The 23,341-nt window shown below is 41.4% G+C and overlaps 1 protein-coding gene across 1 annotated transcript; it reads left to right on the top strand.

Moving 5' to 3' along the window:
- Window positions 173–22,429, top strand: LOC109837865 (probable helicase CHR10). Its single transcript, XM_020406234.1, has 11 exons — window positions 173–330; window positions 450–567; window positions 2,650–2,739; window positions 2,863–2,970; window positions 3,073–3,276; window positions 12,248–12,373; window positions 12,460–13,118; window positions 13,248–13,393; window positions 14,519–14,683; window positions 21,836–21,956; window positions 22,070–22,429. The coding sequence occupies exons 1-11, from the start codon at window positions 257–259 to the stop codon at window positions 22,119–22,121; spliced, it is 1,863 nt and encodes a 620-aa protein (XP_020261823.1). The 5' UTR covers window positions 173–256; the 3' UTR covers window positions 22,122–22,429.

Below are 23,341 nucleotides of genomic sequence, written 5' to 3'. Positions count from 1 at the left end.
AGATTGCATAGTTGGCATTGATAATAATCTATTATAATGTCCTTGTGATAGATGTTCAATTTAGTGATCCTTTTGTATGAGCTATATACATGTATATGTACCCATTGGCAGCCGCGACTATCATACACCATTTCACTTTACATTCAGATAGGGACACATTGTGAATCATTATGTGCATCATCCTTAATTTGCAGGCCATAATGCAGGCAAAGCTAAGGGGCAATTTAAAATTCTTAAATATACCCTGAAAGCATTTATGCTTCGAAGAACAAAGGCTTTGCTCGTCGAGCGTGGGACTTTGATGCTTCCTCCCCTTACTGAGATTACTGTGTCCGTTTCACCACTTGGAACTTATTATTTCCGTCATATATTTAGAAAATCTCCTGATATCTGTAAAGAAATTCTAAATTTTTTTGGGGGAATGATATTGGTAACTCTTTTGTTTATAGGATGGTACCGTTGACATCTTTGCAGAAGAAGGTGTACATGTCAATATTGAGGAGGGAACTGCCAGCACTTCTTTCATTGTCATCAGCCTCTTCAAGTCATCAATCATTGCAGAATATTGTACTTCAATTTTTCTTCTTGACTTTTTAAACTTATATTGATTTTAGTTACATTAATGCGGCTTTTTTAGTCACTATATTATAATTGCAGTAAATTATATTTATCAGGTAGATGATTACCAGTAAATTCCATATTTTAATAGATAATGTCAAACTAGATTATACTTGTATAAGTTCTTGTATCATTGCTTTAAATGTCATACATTATAGAGTTTGTTGAGTGTTTATAGAAAATCTTGCGAGGATACCTTCCTTACTAAAAAGGAAATGTTGAACACGGTCCCACATGCAGCTTTGAGGGTTATCAATTATGATTGAGAAGTGTAAAGCCACAACCAAGTTTGATACTGATCCCTCTCTTCACCTGTCACCCCCTCTTTTTTTTTCCCTACTCCGGCTATGAATTTAATGTCACTATAACTGCTAACATCTGAAGGTGTAGTACACATCTGATATTTGACATAAACTTAGCTGTCCTAGTGGCTGTTGATGTTCTTCCTTTTGTGTAAGACTTGTTATGATGAGGTTAATGCATAATGCAATTACAAATGAAAGGCTGCATGTACTCTAACTTGCTTGTATTTAGTCTGTAGTATATAGACTAACCCTGAGGTTATAAATAATTTCAAAGATAGTTTAATTTGGTTTTAAATGGAGGATGAAAGTTCTGAAGGTCTTATATGAACTTGAAGTTTAGTTTTTGGTTATTCAGGCTTCATCTCTAGTTATTGGACTAAAGAGGGCAAAATTTAAACCTTGGCAAGCTGCTCACATGGAAACATCTAATTCAATTTCCAACGAATACCTAGAGAATAGAGGAGAAGGAAATTAGAGATCTAATCACTCATAAAATATGGGGACACTTACCCATTTGAAAAACCTGTATGTCAGAGCTAGCTAAAAATGATGTTCACAGAGTTCCTAATCCGCAGACAGTAAAATCTTATAGAATACATCAACTAACTAATTCCTATTAACAAGTAATGATGCGATTAGCAATGAGTAGAGGCTGGAACGGATAATCATACAAGAAGTTAAGGTCCAAGGACATGAAATAAGTTTTGGGAATTTTGTTAAGATAAATAAAAGAACATCGATTAATTTTCAAATTAATTATAACTTTTGCCTGATGTACTTTTATAAGCTTCAGTTGATGAGAAGATAAATATAAACATGGCTCAAACCAAACTTATTAAACAGACTTCAAGCCAAACTGCAAAACCTTTATCGTAAGATGTCAGACATGGTTATGTTCAGGGACACATAAGCAGTAACTGAAGACATTTTTCTTCCCTTATTATATGATGGCAATATTTCGTCGTGCTCACGATATAACTAAACTCCTAATAATCCCATATACTTGATGATCAGATTGCAAATAACCTCTTAAGTTGAAAGTGAAAAATAATCATAACTATCCAGCACAAAAACTTGTCCGATCATATAAACCTCTACCTGTATTACAATTGGTTGTTGAAGGCAGATACCAATAGACCCTGAAGAAAAATATGCAGCAAGAGGCCATGCTGATAACTTCTTTGTATCAGCTTGATGAGAATAGGTGTTTTTCTTTCCTGTATCTGTTGAAGTCTTCTGTCAAGTGGAACAGCAACACCTTCATCCCAAATTTTTGGGGTCGGTTATACAAATCCTACTCGTCCATTCAATCTGTTAAGAGCTATCTCTCTTATCCCTATTTCTAGTCCTCTTTCTTCACTGATTATAATCTTATCACCTCTTCTAACTGGTGCATTTAATGGCTTCCTTTCCTGTATTTATTGCTGTCATTCATCTAGTACTGCTTACTGAACGAGGTTCCACATGGTAACAGGGCTGCCATTTTGGCTTCATTAGTATTAGCTTATGTTTCTTTTATTTTTCTATATTTTTTATCCTTTGAAACTGAGCGTCCTTCAGATAAGTAATACAGATTGATCAAACTTCCGACATAAATCTATTTTAAAGAATAGGAGCATTTGCTGGTTCTTTGTGGTGAATGTGGTGATATATGCAATATTATTTCTGTTCTCATATTATGTCCAGCTATTGCGGTACAAGCATATTTTTATCTTCTGTTATTCAGGTCATACAACTTCGAAAGGCTTGCAGTCATCCTTACTTGTTCAGTGGTATTGAGCCTGAACCATACAAGGAGGGTGAACACCTAGTGCAGGTACCTTGTTGGTCTTTTCTTCATTGTATTTTTCTTAGGCTGTGGCCAGGTGGATTTCTCATAATTTCTTACACCTGTGGGGTTTTATCTTGTGTTTAGTGACTGTTTGTATGTGTATCTCAGGCAAGTGGTAAACTTATTGTTTTAGACCAGCTGTTAAAGAAACTCCATGCAGCAGGACATCGTGTACTACTATTCGCTCAGATGACTCATACGCTCGACATTCTTCAGGTGAATTATCTTCCATCATTAGATTTGATTTATCAGCCCTCGATTTTAGCTAGTTTATTTTGTCTATTTTATGGCTTCTTTTTTGCATTTTGTGTAATGCAGGACTTTCTAGAGTTGCGGAAGTACACCTATGAACGGCTTGATGGATCTGTACGTGCTGAAGAACGGTTTGCTGCGATAAGGAGCTTCAGTTCTGGACCAGTTAAAGGCTCCATGAATTCTCAGGCTAACAATGACACTGCATTTGTTTTTATGATCTCAACTAGAGCTGGAGGAGTTGGTCTTAATCTTATCGCTGCTGATACGGTGAGTTATTCTACTTAGAAGTACTATCTAAGTATCTATTATCTAATACTTCCTTCTGTAACATTTATTCTTATCTAGTTTCTTCCTGGTATATGTCTAGCTAGTTTACTGTTGGTATTTGCGTGGTATTATATTGTATCAGTTGGATTGTTTCCAATTTAGCAATCTTGAAATTTGTTTCTTTGTACATGCTCATAGTTTGTTAAGGTATCTGATCTTAAGCTACATTGAATCTTTTCAGCTGTTGAAATTAATAATTGTACTTACGCACTTAAGATTAGACCCAAACCGTTTAGTTGCAGCTGCTGCAAGTATTCGTGCAGATTGGTAGAAAGTCGCTGTATGCTGTTACACCCATGTAGGTGACAAGTTGGGAGTATCTAATCTGTTGATAATGGCTTGAATTTGGCCAAACATCACTGGAGGTCAAAAATGGAGGCAGGCTGAAGAGCTTTCGGAGGAAGGCTTTGTTTTTGTCAACTACATCAGGCTCTTTAGGTGTTGACAAAGAGAGTTCATGTGGATTAGGAGGTCGCTGTCAAGTCATTTTCAAATCATCTCTTTTGTCTTCTCCACTTCTTTCAACAATTGTGTCTGCCGCAGAAACTTTGTGGAAGGGGAGAGGTCATTGTCTTTTATGTCACTTTCTCCTTGTGGTCCCCCTCAATAAATCAATCACTCTTCACTGATTGATTTTTCAATCTCTGAGTGAATTAAAGGCAGAGAGACAGAGAGTGAAAGAGACACACAACGAAAGTGAGTTCTCAAATTTGGTATGAGTGTTGTAATTTGAGAAAGAAATATAGTGAAACACCCTCTTGCCGTGGACGTAGATCAATTTGATCGAACCACGTAAATATTGTGTTTGTGATTGTTCTATTCTCTGGTTTAGTGGGTGATTTCCCCAACAAATTGGTATCAGAGCTTCTCGGTTCTAGGACAGCTTTCAATCCTCTACAATGGCTTCCGTAAAGTTCTCGGTGTCGATCTTTGATGGCCAGAACAATTTTGGCCTATGGAGGATAAAGATGAAGGCTTTGTTGCGACGTGAAGGCACGGTTAAAGCTATCGATGGGAAATACCCAGAAGATATGACTAGTGCCGAGATCGAAGAGATGGACGAAAAGGCTCACAGCGCCTTGCAATTGTCACTATCCGACAATGTGCTTCGTGAAGTTGCCGATGAGGAAACGGCAGCGGGGTTGTGGTCAAAGCTCGAAAGTCTCTACTTGAAGAAATCTCTTACTACGAGATTATACCTGAAGCAGCGGCTATACACATTAAAAATGAAGGAAGGTACACCTATTCAAGAACACCTTGATGAATTTAATAAAATTGTCATGGATATGAAAAACCTGGATCTAAAGCTTGATTTAATAAAATTGTCATGGATATGAAAAACCTGGATCTAAAGCTTGATGATGAAGACCAGGCTCTCATTGTGTTATGTTCCTTGCCTGACTCTTATGAAAACTTTGTTAACTCTATGTTGTATGGAAGAGAATCCATAAGTCTTGAGGATGTGAATGCCTCTTTGAATTCTGCTGAGTTAAGAACAAAGTTGAATGGGAGAGGTACCGATAGGCAGGCTAAATGGGAGGTACCGATAGGCAGGCTGACGGTCTGCTAGCCAGAGGTAGAGTGAAGACCAGAGAGGGTGATAAAGGGCAATCCAGAAATCGTTTGAAGTCCAGATCAGCCCAAAACAAGAAACATGTGGAGTGTTTCTACTGTCACAAGAAAGGACATTACAAGTCATAATGTTATGCTCTAAAGAAGAAAGACAACCAGCGTGGTGAAACCTCAGATTCAGCTAATACGGCAAAGGCTGATACTGCCGTTGTTGCTGAGATGGTTCTTACAGTATGTCCCTTGGATGGCCGTTCCGATAGAGAATGGATCTTGGATACAGGTGCGTCTTTTCATATGTGTCCAAATAAAGATTGGTTCACTACATACAGATCTATAAGCGGTGGATCAGTTTTGATGGGCAATAATACAGTTTGCAAGACAGTTGGCATTGGTACAGTTCGCATCCGGTGTCATGATGGGATATTGAGAACTTTATCAGATGTGAGACACATCCCGGACTTAAAGAAAAATCTGATTTCTTTGAGTTCTTTGGATTCTATTGGGTGTTCTTACACTGGCGAAGGTGGAGCTCTTAGAGTTACTAAGGGTTCATTGGTTGTGATGAAAGGTAGTAAGGTGAACAGTCTTTATGTTCTCCAAGGCAGTACGGTGACAGGCTCTGCAGGTGTGTCTTCTGATGCTGATAGGGACACTACTCAGTTGTGGCACATGCGCTTAGGCCACATGAGTGAGAAGGGGATGACTATTTTGAGTAAACGTGGCTTACTCTGTGGTGATCATACATCATCACTGGATTTCTGTGAGCATTGTGTGTTTGGGAAGCAAACTCGGGTCAGCTTCTCGACTGGCTCACATACGACGAAGGGCACTCTCGACTACATCCATTCAGATTTGTGGGGACCTGCTCAGGTTCCATCAAAAGGTGGTGCTCTTTATTTTCTGACGTTTATTGATGATTTTTCCAGGAAAGTTTGGGTTTACTTTCTCAGACGTAAAAGCGAGGTGTTCGAAACTTTCAAGAAGTGGAAAGTACTTGTTGAGAATCAAACTGGAAAGAAGATTAAACGTCTCCGAACTGATAATGGCCTAGAGTTCTGTAGTGGTGAGTTCAATCAGTTCTGCTCAAATTCTGGGATCGTACGACATCGCACAGTCAGGCACACTCCTCAGCAAAACGGGGTGGCAGAACGCATGAATAGAACGTTGACGGAGAGAGCTAGGTGTATGTTCTCAAACTCTGGCTTGGATAAAGGCTTCTGGGCTGAAACTGTTAACACAGCTTGTTACTTGGTGAATCGGTCTCCTTCTACAGTTATTGAACACAAGACTCCAAATGAGGTATGGTCAGGTAAACCAAATGACTATTCAAATTTAAAGGTATTTGGATGTCCTGCTTACTATCATGTTAGAGAGGGTAAGCTTGAACCTAGAGCTAAGAAATGCATATTTATTGGTTATGCTGATGGCGTTAAAGGCTATCGTTTGTGGAGTCTTGAACCTGATTCTCCTAAATTCATTATTAGTAGAGATGTTACTTTTAATGAAAGAGATATGCTTGATCGTGGGAAGGTTTCTATTGAGTCTACAGGAAATGTAGAGAAGACCATGGATAAGGTGGAGCTCGAGGAAGAGACGTCTCAAAAGTCGTCTATAAAATTTGCTCCTACAGCTGTAGAAAAACAACATGATTCAGGCTCAGATGCTGATGATGCTGAGACTGAAGAACCTTATTCCATAGCCACTGGCAGAGAGAGGAGACAGATCAAACCTCCTCAAAGATATGCACATGCTGAATTAGTGGCGTATGCTCTCACGACAGCTGAAGAGATGAGTATTCAAGAGCCATCAAACTTTACTGAAGCTGTCTCATGCGGAGAATCTGGACGTTGGGCCACAACTATGACAGAAGAAATCGAGTCACTCTACAAGAATCAGACTTGGGATTTGGTGCAATTACCTAAGGGTAAAAGGGCAATTGGATGCAAGTGGATTTTTAAGAAGAAAGAAGGGATCTCAGGGGTTGAAGATGCTAGATTCAAAGCATGGTTGTTGGCTAAGGGTTATAGACAAAAGGAGGGAATTGACTATGATGAAGTGTTCTCTCCGGTTGTGAAGCATAGGAGGGAATTGACTATGATGAAGTGTTCTCTCCGGTTGTGAAGCATACCTCCATCCGTGTATTGCTTGCCATGGTTGCTCTATTTGATCTGGAGCTTGAGCAGCTTGATGTGAAGACTGTATTTTTACATGGTGAACTTGAGGAGACTATCTACATGTCTCAGCCAGAGGGATACTTCGTAGAAGGTAAAGAAGATCAAGTTTGCAGATTGAAGAAATCTTTGTACGGCCTGAAGCAATCTCTCAGACAGTGGTACAAGATGTTTGATAATTTTATGCTTAGTCATGGGTACTCAAGAAGTACTTATGATAGTTGTGTGTACTACATGCATCTAGGAGATGATTCTTTTATTTATCTTCTATTATATGTCGATGACATGCTTATTGCTGCTAAGAACGTGTCACAGATTCTTATTTTGAAGAAACAACTCAATGATGAGTTTGAGATGAAAGATCTTGGTGCAGCAAAGAAGATCTTAGGTATGGAGATCAGGAGGGACAGGAAAGCTGGAACATTATATCTCTCACAGAAGAGCTATATTGAAAAGGTACTTGAACGCTTTGGGATGAAGAAGGCCAAGCCCGTTACGACTCCTTTAGCTCCTCACTTTAGGCTCTCGGTTTCAGATTCACCTACAAGTGAGAACGAGAAGAAGGAGATGTCCCGAGTTCCATACTCTAATGCAGTGGGTAGCATTATGTATGCTATGATTTGCACTCGTCCAGACATTGCCCAGGTAGTCAGTGTAGTGAGCAGATACATGGCTCAACCAGGGAAGGCACACCGGGAGGCAGTGAAGTGGATCTTTCGGTATCTCAGGGGTACCTCAGATTTGGGTTTAGTTTTTGATAGCAGTACTTTGGGAACCTCAGTTGTAGGTTTTGTGGATTCTGACTATGCAGGTGATCTCGATAAAAGGAGATCTTTGACTGGTTATCTTTTTACTCTTTCTGGCTCAGCTATTAGTTGGAGATCGACTCTACAGTCGACAGTTGCTTTGTCTACTACAGGCAGAATACATGGCAGCAGCAGAAGTGGTAAAAGAGGCAATTTGGTTGAGAAATCTCGTGAGGGAGCTTGGACTTCAGCAGAAGGCTAGTTCAGTTGTATTTTGTGACAATCAGAGCGCAATACATCTAAGCAAAAACTCAGCACATCATGGAGGCTAGTTCAGTTGTATTTTGTGACAATCAGAGCGCAATACATCTAAGCAAAAACTCAGCACATCATGAGAGGACAAAGCATATTGATGTCAGATATCATTTCATTCGTGAGGCAACTGCTGAAAGAAACATCACGATGAAGAAGATTGGTATTACAGACAACCCAGCTGACATGTTGACCAAACCGATCCCGGCCTTCAAGTTCAAGCACTGCTTGAATTTGGGAGGCATTCGCAGTTGTTAGCTGGCCCCGTTTGGGGCATTGTTTGCAAGAGGGGGTCGAGTTTTCACTTGTTCTATTATGAAGTGTACTCTCACGTTAGTTGTGTTCATGATGAATATTCAACTTTTTGATGTTTGAAAATTCAATCCAAGGTGGAGATTGTTGATAATGGCTTGAATTTGGCCAAACATCACTGGAGGTCAAAAATGGAGGCAGGCTGAAAAGCTTTCGGAGGAAGGCTTTGTTTTTGTCAACTACATCAGGCTCTTTAGGTGTTGACAAAGAGAGTTCATGTGGATTAGGAGGTCGCTGTCAAGTCATTTTCAAATCATCTCTTTTGTCTTCTCCACTTCTTTCAACAATTGTGGCTGCCGCAGAAACTTTGTGGAAGGGGAGAGGTCATTGTCTTTTATGTCACTTTCTCCTTGTGGTCCCCCTCAATAAATCAATCACTCTTCACTGATTGATTTTTTAATCTCTGAGTGAATTAAAGGCAGAGAGACAGAGAGTGAAAGAGACACACAACGAAAGTGAGTTCTCAAATTTAGTATGAGTGTTGTAATTTGAGAAAAAAATATAGTGAAACACCCTCTTGCCGTGGACGTAGATCAATTTGATCGAACCACATAAATATTGTGTTTGTGATTGTCTCTCTATTTTTCTGGCTTTGTGTTTAAATTATCCCAACATAATCTATGGCCATGGTAGTGCAGAAGCATTGGCCTACTAAATGATGTATTTTCCCTACCAACTTCCTTTTGCTACCTTATCATTGGAGTCTGGAGTGTATTTAGTGTGATGCTTCATAATGGCACAGGATAGGTTAGTTCCGGTTCTGAAAATGGCAATACAGTACCTTGTGGTTCCATTATGCCTGTTTAGCTAATTAACTTGTGGGCTAGATGGCACAGATATTGGAAGGATATATATTTAACAAAACTGGAAAAGACAAAATAAAACCTTAATGATTAATGCCTACCGTTCCAATATTTAACAAGAGACGCATTTTGAAAGTTCAGTTCAACAGTAAACAAAATCCATAATGCTCTTCACAATTTCCGATCTATTTCGTAAGCTTTCTTTTATGTAAGGCAGGCATTCCTTCGGCATGTCGATACACGGGTTTTAATCTTCCGTGAAAGCTGGAGACCTTTCAACTCTGTAAAGGATAATTTGAATGAGGGTAGGCCATTAGGTATTAACTTTGGATACTTTTTTTATCATGTGGTACTTCAGATTGACTTTTAATTTGTGGGAGCTATAGCTTGTCAGAGCGTCTCTTTTGTGAGCCTAGGCCATTGATTCTACATTAGATTTGGGGATCAAATATATGCATGTATCTTGTTGGAAACACTTTGACATTCCTGTTTTTTCTTTTATTAGATAATGATCCTTCTTCTTTTGCAGGATTTAGAAACACAAAACAAATCATATTTCCTGTTAATCTTCTAGCACTCGATCAAATAAGCCTATATATACCTATGACTAAAATCAATAGACTATTGAATGATTTACATCTTGACATCATCCAAGTCTTGTCCAAAATGCTTGTAGTGGAAACATATGCCCTTTTGTGATAACCTTATGCTACCGGACTATAGGAACTCATCTTTTTGCATTAACTTGGCATTGTAGTTTAATTCCCATAACACCAGAACTGAAGGTTGTTGGGGGTAAAAATTGACTTTCTGTTTCGATGGGTCGTTTGTATTTATAAGAACAACTTATTACAAACTAATAATCAATGTTTACAACAAAGGAGAAGGGAATGACCCTCCTTGTTTTAACGTGGGTTCGTTGGCAGCGATAGGACGCTTCCCTCGGTGCTCGCGTCGAGTTTGCTTCCTTTGGACGATCCAATCGGCGTTGCGGTTGGTGTTCGAATGCCCGATCTTGATGAGTATCAAGGCCGAATGCACCAAAAAGGCTACAATGCAAGAGTTTGTAGAGCCAATGAGCTAAGAGTCTCCAAATCTAAGAGTTCAGATTGAGACTTTAAAAATGCCAAGGGGGCTGTCCCAAAGAAGGTCCAGTCAGCCACTTAACATGTCAATTTCTAAAGAAGACCAAGGCCTAAGAAAGGGCCAAACCAAGTCATCCCCTTAAAAGATCAAGGTCTCAAGAAGACCAACGACTCATTCTCATGTAGCCAAGTGTGGCTATTTATAGAAATAGAGAGCCATGGCCAATCCCTTGATTTGTAGGATATGACCACACCTGGGTAAGGAACACAATACTCTCCCCCCTTAATTTGTGGGATGTGACCACTGATGGGATAAGGAGTACCATACTCTCTCCCTTGAAATATGGGATGTGATCACTGATGTGATCGTTCCCATACCTCAAGTGGACGGCTGACAAGCTAGGCGAGTTGGCGACCCTGCTGGCGGGCTGGCGACCCTGCAGGCGAACCAAGGGTCTACAAGCGAGCTTGGCCTGAATCAGGCGAGCTTAGCTTTCAGGCGAGCTTCAAGCTGTCAGGTGAGCTCTGCAGGCGAGGCTGTGCAGGCGAGCTTGCCTTTAGGCGAGCCTGGATCATGCAGGTGAGCTTTAAGCTGTCAGGTGAGCTTTGCAGTCGAGACTGTGCAAGCGAGCTTGTCTTATGCAGGCAAGCTCTAGAACATGCCACGAAGAACAGGTCATAACTTTCAAACCGTAAGTCGGAATTTGACGAGTTATATATGAAAATCACCTATCTCGACGAGACGGAGCTGACCAAACCAACCCAAAGGGTTCGGTTTGCCTCCGTTCGTTTCGTCAAATTTCTTCCGGTTTGGGAGATATCAGCATTTTCCCTTTTTTTCTATTTTGGACGAGGTTTTAGCAGTCTTGTTCTGAACTTCTCTGATAGGGATTAAATACAATTTTTATTGCTTACAAAGGTCTTTTGAACATAAAAATGAATAATGATAGGAAGCCATCAACCTATGTATAGGCTTCTGGGGGCCTCAAATGCAGAAAATTTCTACTTTAACATGACAAGACACAGATTCTAGTTGCCCATAAAATAAAACCCCCAAAAAACACTAAAAGGTCAGTGCTGTAGTTCGGCACACGATAGTGCTCACTGGAACTACTAATGCGCATAATACTGTCCTCCTTTATTTTAACAAATTATTTCACAGTTTGAAGCATATAAATCCTTTATTGTATCTAAAATTTTCCCAGCTTACCCGACTTGTTCTGACTATTAATCTGATCCTTTAGAGTTCAAAACCATTACATGATATAACATAGTGAAACTGCCTAAAATCTGGCCATTGCAGACTATTGATGAAATGGAGAATAGCTCGTGAGCTGTTACCAGATTCTTCCAGTGGTTGAAATTAAATGACTCGATACACTTTCTATCTTCACTGTTTCTATATACTTTCTGAAGTGTTATGTAATTGCATGTCTTTCATGATATTAAATTTGCATCTTCAGTGCACTCTCGGCGGATCATCTCTGCTTTCCTGTTCCACTGATAATCCTGTTGACATAATTTATTATGTTTCAAATAAACTATGGCTAAAGAGAAGCTTAAGAGTATATTAAAGTCTGGATGGACGATCCTATTCCGAAATTACATTAACTATTGGTATGGCTTTTTATTTGGAACATCTTGGCTACTGGCACTCCCAGAAAGGAATACCATCACAAATTTTTGTAAATGCTCAAACTTGCTTTCCGTTGTTTTACTTGTTGATTCAAATGTTTGTTCATCATCCAAAAATATGGCTAACCATTCTAGTCATAATGGTTAGATAATTCTAAGCGACCTTTTTAATTAAAACACCATTACAGTGGTAACATTAGTATTCTTAACAAAGGAAGTGCATTGTGTTCATAATTGTTCATATTTCATTGTTGCTGATTAAACAATGGTATTAGGTTATATTCTATGAGCAAGACTGGAATCCCCAAGTGGACAAGCAGGCTTTACAGCGTGCACACCGCATTGGTCAAATGAACCATGTATTATCAATTAATCTAGTAACAGAACGTACCATTGAGGAGGTAAAAAGAGGTGGCTTTTGTGCATGTCTGGAATAATTTGATATGGACTTGTTTGTGGCTTACAAAATATATTGCTATTTACTCAGGTAATTACCCGGAGAGCAGAAAGGAAATTGCAGCTCAGCAACAATGTTGTTGGGCAAGACAGTGAGGCCTCTGGAACTAGGAAAGATGTAGTAGTTGAAGCTGGTGATATGCGATCTCTTATTATTGGGTTACATAGCTTTGATCCAACAGATGTTGACGCTGGAAACATCAGTGTTGAAAATATGATGGAGCTGAATGCAATGGCTGAAAAGGTGGTTGACATGCGTAATCATCGGCATCCGGAGAAGGACAGAAACACATTTGAGATCAATCCAAAACAATTGTCGAATAGAGATTATCTTTTTACAAGTGCTGATCCTGATAATTTTGATCCTGGATTGGACGAGGCTGCATATCGCTCTTGGGTTGAGAAGTTCAAAGACGTGTCTAAATCATCTGAGAGCTCCATGCTGGAACTGGGAAGGAGAAGAGGCATGTCAGAAGAGCGTGATTTAAAGCGCGAGGCTGATAAGAAGAAGGCAGAGGAAAAACGACTGGCCAAGTGGGAGGCTCTTGGTTACCAGTCATTAGCTGTGAAAGATCCTGTTTCAGTAACTGATAGTGCCATCCTATCTGATTCAGGATCTGTCCAATATGTGTATGGAGATTGTACCAAACCAGAGAAAACTCGTCCATCTGAGTCTGCTATAATATTCAGGTAATTTATGAAACGATCTCCTCCAAAAACCTGAATGTGACAAGCATATCGTTGTTCAATATACTATAGGTACATTTACCTGTTTATGTTTGATATTTTTCTTCAATTATTCAAAACTTTAATTGGCAGTTGTGTAGATAATTCTGGGAAATGGGGCCATGGAGGAATGTTTGATGCTCTTGCTTGTCTTTCAACGAGTATTCCGAATGCATACTGCCGGGCTTTTGAATGTGGTGATCTTCATACCGGTGATCTGCACTTAATAAAGTTAAATGGTTAGTCCTCAGATTTCAATGATGCTCTGTTTACTGTATTTTTCATAGGGTGTCCTGAGTATATAATACATCCACAAACTACACAAATAATACAACATAGCCTATAACCAGATGAAGTCATCCGTTATCCCTTAGCCAAGTAAAAAGTTGGTTTGTCTTTTACTTCAGATTCCACTTATAATTATGCTAGTGTGAAAAATTCCGCAATCGCATGGCTGCAATCCTCAACTAATATCACCATTTAATTGACTGGTGTGGAGAGCCTAATTTCCATATCTTAAATGAGTCATGTGTAGAGATCAGAGATCTGTTGCAGAACAGGCAGTATAGGAACTGATATAATGTTCACAACAATGGTTGATCTAATCACATGATGCAAACTGCAAAGCGGAGGGCATTGACACCAGACTTGATCAATAATTAGTTAAGACAAACAGAAAGTCAAGGTGAAAAGTTTCTGTAAAATGTACGGGGGAAGTGAATGATACTTTTTGCAGTGGTAGAGTTTTTACAAAATGTAATAAAATATAAAAGATATGGGGAATTTGGCTAAAAACTATTAAGAAGAATATGCTGCTGATTAACTTAATGGAAGAGACACCCTTAACAAAATTGAGTGGAAGAGTAGGATTCATGAAGCCAACCATAAAATTTGGGATAAATGCCTCTGAGGTGGGAAGATGAATCTTGAGCGAAGACATTCCATATTTTAATTAAATAGGTCTGGTGATTGGATAAAATAAGTTGCAGTTAGAAGAAAAGCTTGGACAGAACCCTTATTGATACAGGGCTTATGCATGACAGCATTGAAAAACCAGTTTGTTGTTGTTTCTCGAGGTGGTGGGAGAGGAGGGAGGAGTTAGGGGGAAGTGTGGAGGGAGGGAGGAGGGAGCGATCCTAGTAATGATTTGGAATATAAAATATTTTTGCTTGTTATATTGAGCAATTTAAGAATGATGTATGTACAGTTCTCTTTTGTGCTTCAATGTGCATGTACAATTCTCTTTTGTGCTTCAATGTTTAATTGTTGACTTCTGCTGTTTTTTTGGACCAATTTCTATGCATCGAGCAATCTTTTGTACCTTCATATTTACAGTCTTTCAAATTCATCTTACTGGTCTCCAGGGTCTTCTGGTGATAAAATTATTGATGGAGATTCTCTTCGGTGGGTGGCTCTAGCTGTTGTACAATCTTACAATCCTAGGCGCAAAGTTCCTAGAAGCAATATCTCTATAGCTGACCTCGAACAATGTTTGTCAAAGGCGTCTTTCTCAGCTGCTCAAAATTCTGGTATTAGTTTCAGACTACAGTAAATGGAATACTTTTTCAACATTCAGATATGGTATTTTTGTGTTACCTAGTTGCTAGTGGTTTTGATATTATATTATATTTCTATGATGTGCATGTGCACGATCTATCTTTCTATTTGAAAGGTCTTCATATTTGGCAATACTTGTTACTTTGTGAACCATTTCTTTGTTCATACTTTCTTTGCAGCTTCGATAACGTTTCATTGCTTCTCCATATGGCAACCTGTTGACATATTAGTATAGTTAAGGGGCTTATATGTAAGATGTGTTTTGTAGGGCTTATATAAACCCATGTTATCTTATCAATGAGATTAGGGTTTCTATTCCAATATGGTATCAGAGACACCAAAACCCTAGCCGCCGCGGCCCTCCCTCCCCCCTCAAGCCTGGCCACTTCCCGGCCCACCGGAGCCCCCTTCAACCGCCCCTTCAACCACGGCAGAGCCCCCCCCGCCCAAATTTTTGACCAATGTTCGCCTCTGCGCATCGGCAAGCCCCCCCACCTACGGCAGCCCCACCGCCCCCCGTCTGGGTTCACAGCAGCCCCCTTCGTCGACAACAGCCGCCCCCCCTCTGGCTGTTCGACAGCAGCCCCCCCCTCTTGTTGTTCTACAACAGCCCCCCTTTTTTGTTCGACAGCAGCCCCCCCTCTTTGTTCGATCCGACCTCAGCCCCCAACCAACCCTTTCGTACGCGCCCAACCCCGATCAGTCCGGCCCACCCCCTTTCGCTGCCTACCACCTTCCGCAACCCCCCTTCCTTCTTGACCGCCTCTTGCCTGCGGCCTATGCTGGACTAGATTTGGCATGGGTTCCTCAACTCAGTCCTCGCAACTGATGACAGAAGAGTATAATCTCACATCGTGCAGATATATAACTGTTTTTTATTCTTGTTTACTCCTGGAAACGGAAGAATTTGTTTGAGATGCTACGTCATTGTTGTGCAGCAGAGGTGCTGCCGAAATTGCTTTTACTGCAGCACTATAACAAGGGTCGGAAGAGAAGGTTGTGAACATGGGTGGTGGGTCTGAGCCTATTCGATGGAGGAGATCATCAAGAAGTTGAACCCCGCGGAGGTGTCAACTTTGATGAAGCTAATGAAGTTGTCGGCTGGTGAGAGTGCGACAAAACCATCGAAGAAGTTGGAGCTTCCGACCATCGATCTGAAGCTTGATGGACCGAGTACTTACCTGAGCTGGTCGCGACGGGTGAGATACACCCTTGCAGAGAGGAACCTGGAGGGTTACTTGACAGGAGAGGCGACAGAACCGGAGGAGGACTCGGAGGGAAGAGATAAGTGGAAGTCCACTCATATGTTGGTGTACATCTGGCTTCTCAACTCGTTGGTCCCGACGATCGCCGTCACGGTGGATGGCATTGAGAAGGTGAAAGACGTCTGGGAGAAGTTGAGGAGGACATATGATGGAGTGGGGAATAACCTGAGGGTATTTCAGATTAAAGGAGAGATCGACGCCACAGTCCAGGGAGAGAGGACTATACATGAAATATATGCTACAGAGTTGGAGCGCCTGTGGCTGGATTATGATCATTTCCCCCCCCCTCCGGGCTAGCTGCAAGGACCCGGGATGTAAAGAGCGGGAGGCCTTTCTACAGGAGAGGACTATGGTGTTTCTCAAGGGATTGACATCAGAGTTCGCTCAGCGAATCGCATTGCTGCTAGCTCAGCCGAAGATTCCCACGCTTGAGGAGGCTGTCTCTGCTATGATCCAGGAGGAGACTCGCATTCGGCTGCAGGCAGGGACAGGTGGACTTCCTGTGGTGAAGTCAGCAATGGCAGCCTCTAGCAACACTGGATCTAGGGGAGAGACTCGACAGTGCTACAACTGCGGTACGGTGGGTCATCTAAGGCATGCTTGCACCAAGCCACCCAAGGAAGGAGATTTGGGTGGACATGGACAGTTCGGAGGTCGTGGTCGTGACCGTGGGGATCGACGAGGGGGAAGAGGAGCAGGGAATCGGGCGAATCTGATGGTAGCAGAGGAAGAGGAAGCAACTGAGATGGTCTTTACTGAGGAGGACCATATGCTCCTGGAGATTCTTCGGAAGAAGCAGAGAGTAGCAGGATATGGAGACAGAAGAAGTGGAACTGAGGAGACATCCAAAGGCAACTCTGCTACTTATGCTCATCCGACCAAAGGTACGGATGACATATATGCTCTTGCTTCTATGTCTCCCAATAGACCATCAGAATGGATTGTCGACTCCGGTGCATCTCGACATGTGACGGGCAACGCTTGTGAGTTCTCGTCATACACTCACCTAGCATCAGCAGATAGCATCCAAATAGCTGATGGTACATTTCAGTCTGTGGTTGGTAAGGGTACCGTTAATTGTATAGGTTCTGTAACTCTGTCCAATGTTTTGCATGCTCCTTCCTTTCCAGTAAATCTTTTGTCCATTAGTGCCAGGTTCTGTAACTCTGTCCAATGTTTTGCATGCTCCTTCCTTTCCAGTAAATCTTTTGTCCATTAGTGCTATTATCCTCCAACTAAAATGTATCGTTTCTTTTGACATTCCTAAGGTGATCTTCCAGGAGAAAGGGACAGGACGGAGACTTGGGACTGGCACGTGGAGTAATGGACTGTGTTACTTGGATCGTGAGGGGCTGGACTCAGCTTTGGTGTCAATGGTAGAGAGAGAATGAGTAGGATCTGAGATGAGTGCCGAGAGTGTGTTGATGCTTCATCACCAGCGCTTGGGACACTCATCCTTTGGTATTTTAAGTAGGTTGTATCCATCTTTATTTGAGAAAGCAAATAAAGAGAAACTTGTGTGCGATGCATGTAAGTTGGGAAAGCTTACTAGAAGCTCTTATGTTAGTTCTGATCATAGGAGTTCTCATGCATTTGATCTGATACATTCAGATGTTTGGGGACCTTGTTCCACAAGTTCTATGAACGGATACTAGTATTTTGTTACCTTCATTGATTGTTTCTCTTGCGTTACTTGGTTATACCTGATGAAAAATAAGAGTGAAGTGTTTGGTTGCTTCCAAAACTTTCATAGGTATGTTCAGACTCAATATGGAGCAGTGGTGAAGGTATTAAGATCTGATAATGGGACAGAGTATACCAACAGAACGCTTGGGGAATACTTGTCAGCTCAGGGAATACAACATCAGACTACATGTCCATACACACCAGCTCAGAATGGGGTAGCGAAAAGGAAGAACAGACATCTTTTAGAGGTTGCTAGAAGTATGATGATCTCAATGAATGTTCCAGAAACATTGTGGGGGCAAGCAGTGTTGACTGCAGTGGCGCTGATCAACAGAATGCCCTCGAGAGTACTGGATTGGAAGTCTCCGTGTGAGACGTTGAAAGGAGATAATGGTGGGATTCTTCCACTGAAGGTATTTGGCTGTGTGTGCTTTGTGAAGGATAACAGACCATCCGTCGGGAAGCTTGCCCCTAGAGCGGTGAAGTGCATTTTTGTGGGATATTCTGCTACTCAAAAGGGATATGTTTGCTGGAGCCCGGTGGAGAAAAGACTGTTCGTGAGCATGGATGTGTACTTTCGTGAATTTGAGCCATATTACGAGAAAAGACTGTTCGTGAGCATGGATGTGTACTTTCGTGAATTTGAGCCATATTACACACAGAAGGTACTCTCATCCGTTGGTGACTCGCCTAATACTGGAAGTATGAGGCGAGAAGGGGAGGATGGTGAGAGGCAGATGAATAATGTAGAGAATAATGTGGAAAAATCGATTTCTCTAACGATTCCTTGGGAAGGAGAATTGGTTGAGGAGGAGCAGGAGAATAAAGAAGAAGAGAATAATGAGACAAGAGGTGTTAGGCCCACGGCTCAGAGGGAGCTACTTACCTATAGTAGGAAGGGGAAGCAAATTGCGAAAATAGTACCTACAGTGCCACTAGTGCCAACAGTACCTACAGCGCCACTAGTGTCAGATCCCTTATCAACGCCTGTCCCGACTCCTGAGACACCTACACCACAATCAGATTCCTCCCAAGGTGATATCATTCCTCTCCTTACTCCTCCCACACCAATGTCAGTACGGAGGACTACTCGTAGCAATACGGGACATCCTCCCGATAGATATGGTTGGGATCTTGCTCAGTTTGTATCATATTCTAATATCCACCCTGCACATGAAGCATTCATTGCATCATTGGACTCTGTTACTGTACCTAACAATTGGCAGGTTGCTAAGAAGGACCCAAAGTGGAAATCAGCTATGCATGAGGAACTAGGAGCTCTTGAGAAGAACCACACTTGGGAGCTAGTAAAACTACCAAAAGGGAAGAGACCAGTTGGATGCAAGTGGGTCTTCACTATAAAGCAGAATCCAGACGGACAGGTTGAGCGCTACAAAGCTCGTTTGGTGGCAAAAGGATATAGTCAGACATATGGCATCGACTATGATGAGACTTTTGCACCGGTGGTGAAGATGAGCACTGTTCGGACCTTGATCTCTCTGGCAGTAAATGGTGGATGGAAGCTACACCAATTAGATGTGAAGAATGCATTTCTTCATGGAGATCTGGTGGAAGAAGTATACATGGAAATTCCGCCAGGATTCGATACAGATCAGACAGTGGGCAAGGTCTGCAAATTGAAGAAGTCTCTATATGGCCTGAAGCAATCTCCCCGTGCTTGGTTCGACAGATTTAGGCGGGCTATGATAGGTATGGGATACCGACAGATTAACGCCGATCATACCGTGTTTTTCCGATGAAATGAAGGTCACATCACCATGCTTGCAGTATATGTGGATGACAGGGTAGAAAATAGCGCGTTTCGTAGCGCAAAATAGCGCTTAACGTAACGTAGCGTTAACCTAACGCTACATAGCGTTTTCAAATAGCGCACGGACAAAATAACGTGCGCTATTTTAGCCATAGCGTAAGCTACGTAACGTAGCGTCGTGGCGTTTTGTAACGTAGGTTATTTTGTTTAATAGCTTGGATTGCTTTTAAAATAATTCAACGGCTGTGATTGACTCTCCCACTTCTCATAAGTTATTAAATTCTAACAAAACCCTAACTCTTGCTGTCATCGTCGTCTCCCGCCGCCCCTTTCGACATCGTCGTCCTCTCCCGCCATTCAACTTCTGAAATTAGCAAGGTAAATACATAATACAATCTTGAATACTGATAATCAGACTATGTTTCACACTTAAAGCCATAAAAATTAATATGCATTTCTTCATGGAGATCTAGTGGAGGAGGTATACATGGAGATACCACTAGGATTCGGTACAGATCAGACAGTGGGAAAGGTCTGCAGATTGAAGAAGTCTCTCTATGGTCTGAAGCAATCTCCCCGTGCTTGGTTCGACAGATTTAGACGGGCTATGATAGGTATGTGATACCGGCAGATTAACGCCGATCATACCGTGTTTTTTCGACGAAATGAAGGTCACATCACCATGCTTGCGGTATATGTGGATGATATGATTATTACCGGGGATGATGAGAAGGAGATTGCCCAACTCAAAGTGAGACTGGGTAAGGAATTCGAGGTGAAAGATCTTGGCTTGCTTCGATACTTTCTTGGAATAGAGATAGCTCGAGGAGCAGAGGGGATTGTCCTATCCCAGAGAAAGTATGCACTGGATCTTCTCAAAGAGACAGGGATGTTAGAGTGTAAACCTGCAACTACACCGATCGACCAGAAGTTCAAGCTGGGTGCTGAAGCTGGAGAACCAGTTGATCGTGACAGATACCAAAGGCTGGTGGACAGGTTGATCTATCTGAGTCACACACGTCCCGATATTTTTTTTGCAGTGAGCGTGGTGAGCCGCTACATGCATGATCCAAGGAAGGGTCATATGGACGCTGTGTACCAGATTCTGAGATATTTGAAGAGTGCCCCCGGAAAAGGGTTGATATTCAGAAAGAATGGACATGTGAGCATTGATGGTTACTGCGACTCTGATTGGGCTAGTTGTGTTGATGACAGGAGATCCGCCTTAGGATATTGTATCTTTATAGGAGGCAATTTGGTCTCTTAGAAGAGCAAGAAGCAGTCGGTGGTGGCGAGATCAACAGCTGAAGCAGAATATAGAGCTATGGCCTTAGGTGGTGGCGAGATCAACAGCTGAAGCAGAATATAGAGCTATGGCCTTAGGAGTTGCGGAGTTGTTGTGGTTGAAGAGTATGCTGGTGGAGCTGAAGCTGGATCAAGGAGCAAAGATGAAACTGTGGTGTGATAACAAGTCAGCCATCAGTATCGCCAATAACCCAGTGCAGCGTGATAGAACCAAACACATCGAGATCGATAGGTTCTTCATCAAAGAGAAGTTGGACAGTGGACTACTGGAATTAAGTCATGTTTCAACTAAAGACCAGACAGCAGATTGTCTGACTAAGGGACTTAGCTCAGTAGATATGATTAGAGGATGTGACAAGATGGGCTTAGTGGATATCTTTCGCCCATCTTGAGGAGGAGTGTTGACATATTAGTATAGTTAAGGGGCTTATATGTAAGATGTGTTTTGTAGGGCTTATATAAGCCCATGTTATCTTATCAATGAGATTAGGGTTTCTATTCCAATACAACCAAAATTCAGTTCCATCATTTCTATATACTGGAACTTCAGTTTTATCCATGTTCATACTCTTATTGCACCGACGTGCATTAACAGTTAGAAACAACTATCATTAGGAGTTGACTATGCACCTGTCTTCCTTTTGAACAGAAACCTGCTTGGTTCTCGTTCAACTGCTGGACAAACATAATACTGTTTATGACTGCATCTAATGGTATCTCTCTCACCACGCACGCGCGCGTGCACACACGTATTTATATGTTCCGATCAACTTGTATGAGTGTGTAACTGTAATGGTAGCCATTTTGGAATGTTGAAGTGATGTCTATTATCAGAGATTTTCTTTTACAATGCTGGGTTTGTATGGAATTGTATTACTATTATCTATTCTCAACCAGGTGTGCTACCTTTTCTTTCTTCACATAGAATTCACATGCACTGCGTAACCGTATGCTTTAAATATATTTGGAAAGAATGCCACTTTGTTTTGTTTTAGGTTTGAAAGGGTTTCTCAACCGAGTTTCAATTCTTTCAATCTGATTGCTTGTTGAGGGGTTAGAACTGACGGGTCAAGTTTCTGACTTCTTTTTCTTATTAGCATCTATTCATATGCCACGGATTGGTTATCAAGATGGATCACAATCACAACGGTCTGAATGGTATGCTGTAGAACGTCTTCTGCGGAAGTATGCATCGATCTACGGCATTAACATCTTTGTGTATGTCAATTGACAAAATTTCACTCTTTCTTATTGTTATATGTCTTGCTCTCTGATGCTTGGAATTATATTCCCCATCTTATTCATTGCTTTTGACAATTATATTGTACCAGGTATTATTTTCGACGTCAGTCTGAGGAAAAGCAACAGGAATCAATGCAATGAAGGGAAAGCAATGTCAGTACCTTATTTAGATGTGCTGAGCAGGTTAGATGTGCATTTTTCACTTGTCCATGTGTTTGTAAATACTTCGTAATCAGATGCGTGTGTAAATGATTCCGAAGTAAAAAATCGTACTGTTCTTGATCATGCTGCCATGGACATAGCTTTATAACAGAGGGTTTAGCTGTCTGCTACATAATTTTGTGGTGTGATTAGATATTTGAGTTTGGGAGGTATTCTACTATGTCCTTATAATTCAGTTTAGTGAACCTCCATCATCTCCTGCCACAAAAAAGACATGCAGCGATACTCTATTATCAACTTTCTTGTGCTTAATTATAGTTTTTGATATATACTTTGGATGTGTCCAGGTTTGCATAACGTACATATGATTATAAAAGACGGTATCAATAAACATGCATGTTATTACTGGTTGAATTTACATTTGAGTCCTTTCTGGATGCTGAATGCCATTGTGTTGGTGCCTTTTGTAGAGATACTTCATGTCTAGATTGTTCTCGTAAGTCGTAAGTGTTCCTTAATGATTATGCTTCTGCTACTGTGCGAATGGCTTTGTTATTTTGATATTTACTAAAGAATCGGTGGAGGTTATTGTGGTCTCGGATGCATCTTACTTGGTTATACCTAGATGGAGAATTAAAAAAAAAAACCTTTCTAAGAAATAATTAGCAAAAAAGATATTTTTGTTAAATAATTAGCAAAATCGACATCTTTTTGGCCCGCCCATCAAGGTTAGCCAAAATTAGGTTGATTTTACAGAATTTGGCCTTCAAAAAACCTGAGACTACTAGTCCGTGTGTTTAGCGTTTGCTTAGACGATCAAATTCACGGAGCTCCCCTCTCACAGACCCTTCATACCTCTCTACTCCCGTTTTCGCTCTTGCCTCCTCATCCTCCCTCTCCCCCTCCTCTGCTTGCATCGTCGACCAAAACCCTAACCCTAATACTAGAACCTCACACCGCCCGAAATCCTCTTCGCCCCCTGGCTCAGTCAATGGAATCTACCCTACCCCCTCCTCACAAGCCCTCAACTTGACAAAGGGGCGCATCGTCCATACTCCATAGGCAACGAACCCTAGAGTTAGGGTTCGAGGAAGAGGAGGAATTGAACCAGCTAAATCAAGATTGGGGGAATTATTGGAACGGAGCTAGAACCGGTCGGATCAATTGTCAGCATCGGTTCCGCTGCCGTGGGAGAGGGA

Source organism: Asparagus officinalis, chromosome 4 (genome assembly GCF_001876935.1).
Source record: "Asparagus officinalis chromosome 4, Aspof.V1, whole genome shotgun sequence".
NCBI classification, from domain to species: Eukaryota; Viridiplantae; Streptophyta; class Magnoliopsida; order Asparagales; family Asparagaceae; genus Asparagus; species Asparagus officinalis.
This window is presented reverse-complemented; position numbering and strand designations above follow the sequence as displayed.

Excerpts from the sequence above, each read along its gene's own strand:
- LOC109837865 (XM_020406234.1), top strand. The coding sequence starts at position 257 with ATGCTTCGAAGAACAAAGGCTTTGCTCGTCGAGCGTGGGACTTTGATG. Across the intron at positions 331-449 it reads CCCCTTACTGAGATTACTGT|GATGGTACCGTTGACATCTT; the intron begins GTCCGTTTCACC and ends TTTTGTTTATAG. Across the intron at positions 12,374-12,459 it reads CAGAACGTACCATTGAGGAG|GTAATTACCCGGAGAGCAGA; the intron begins GTAAAAAGAGGT and ends CTATTTACTCAG.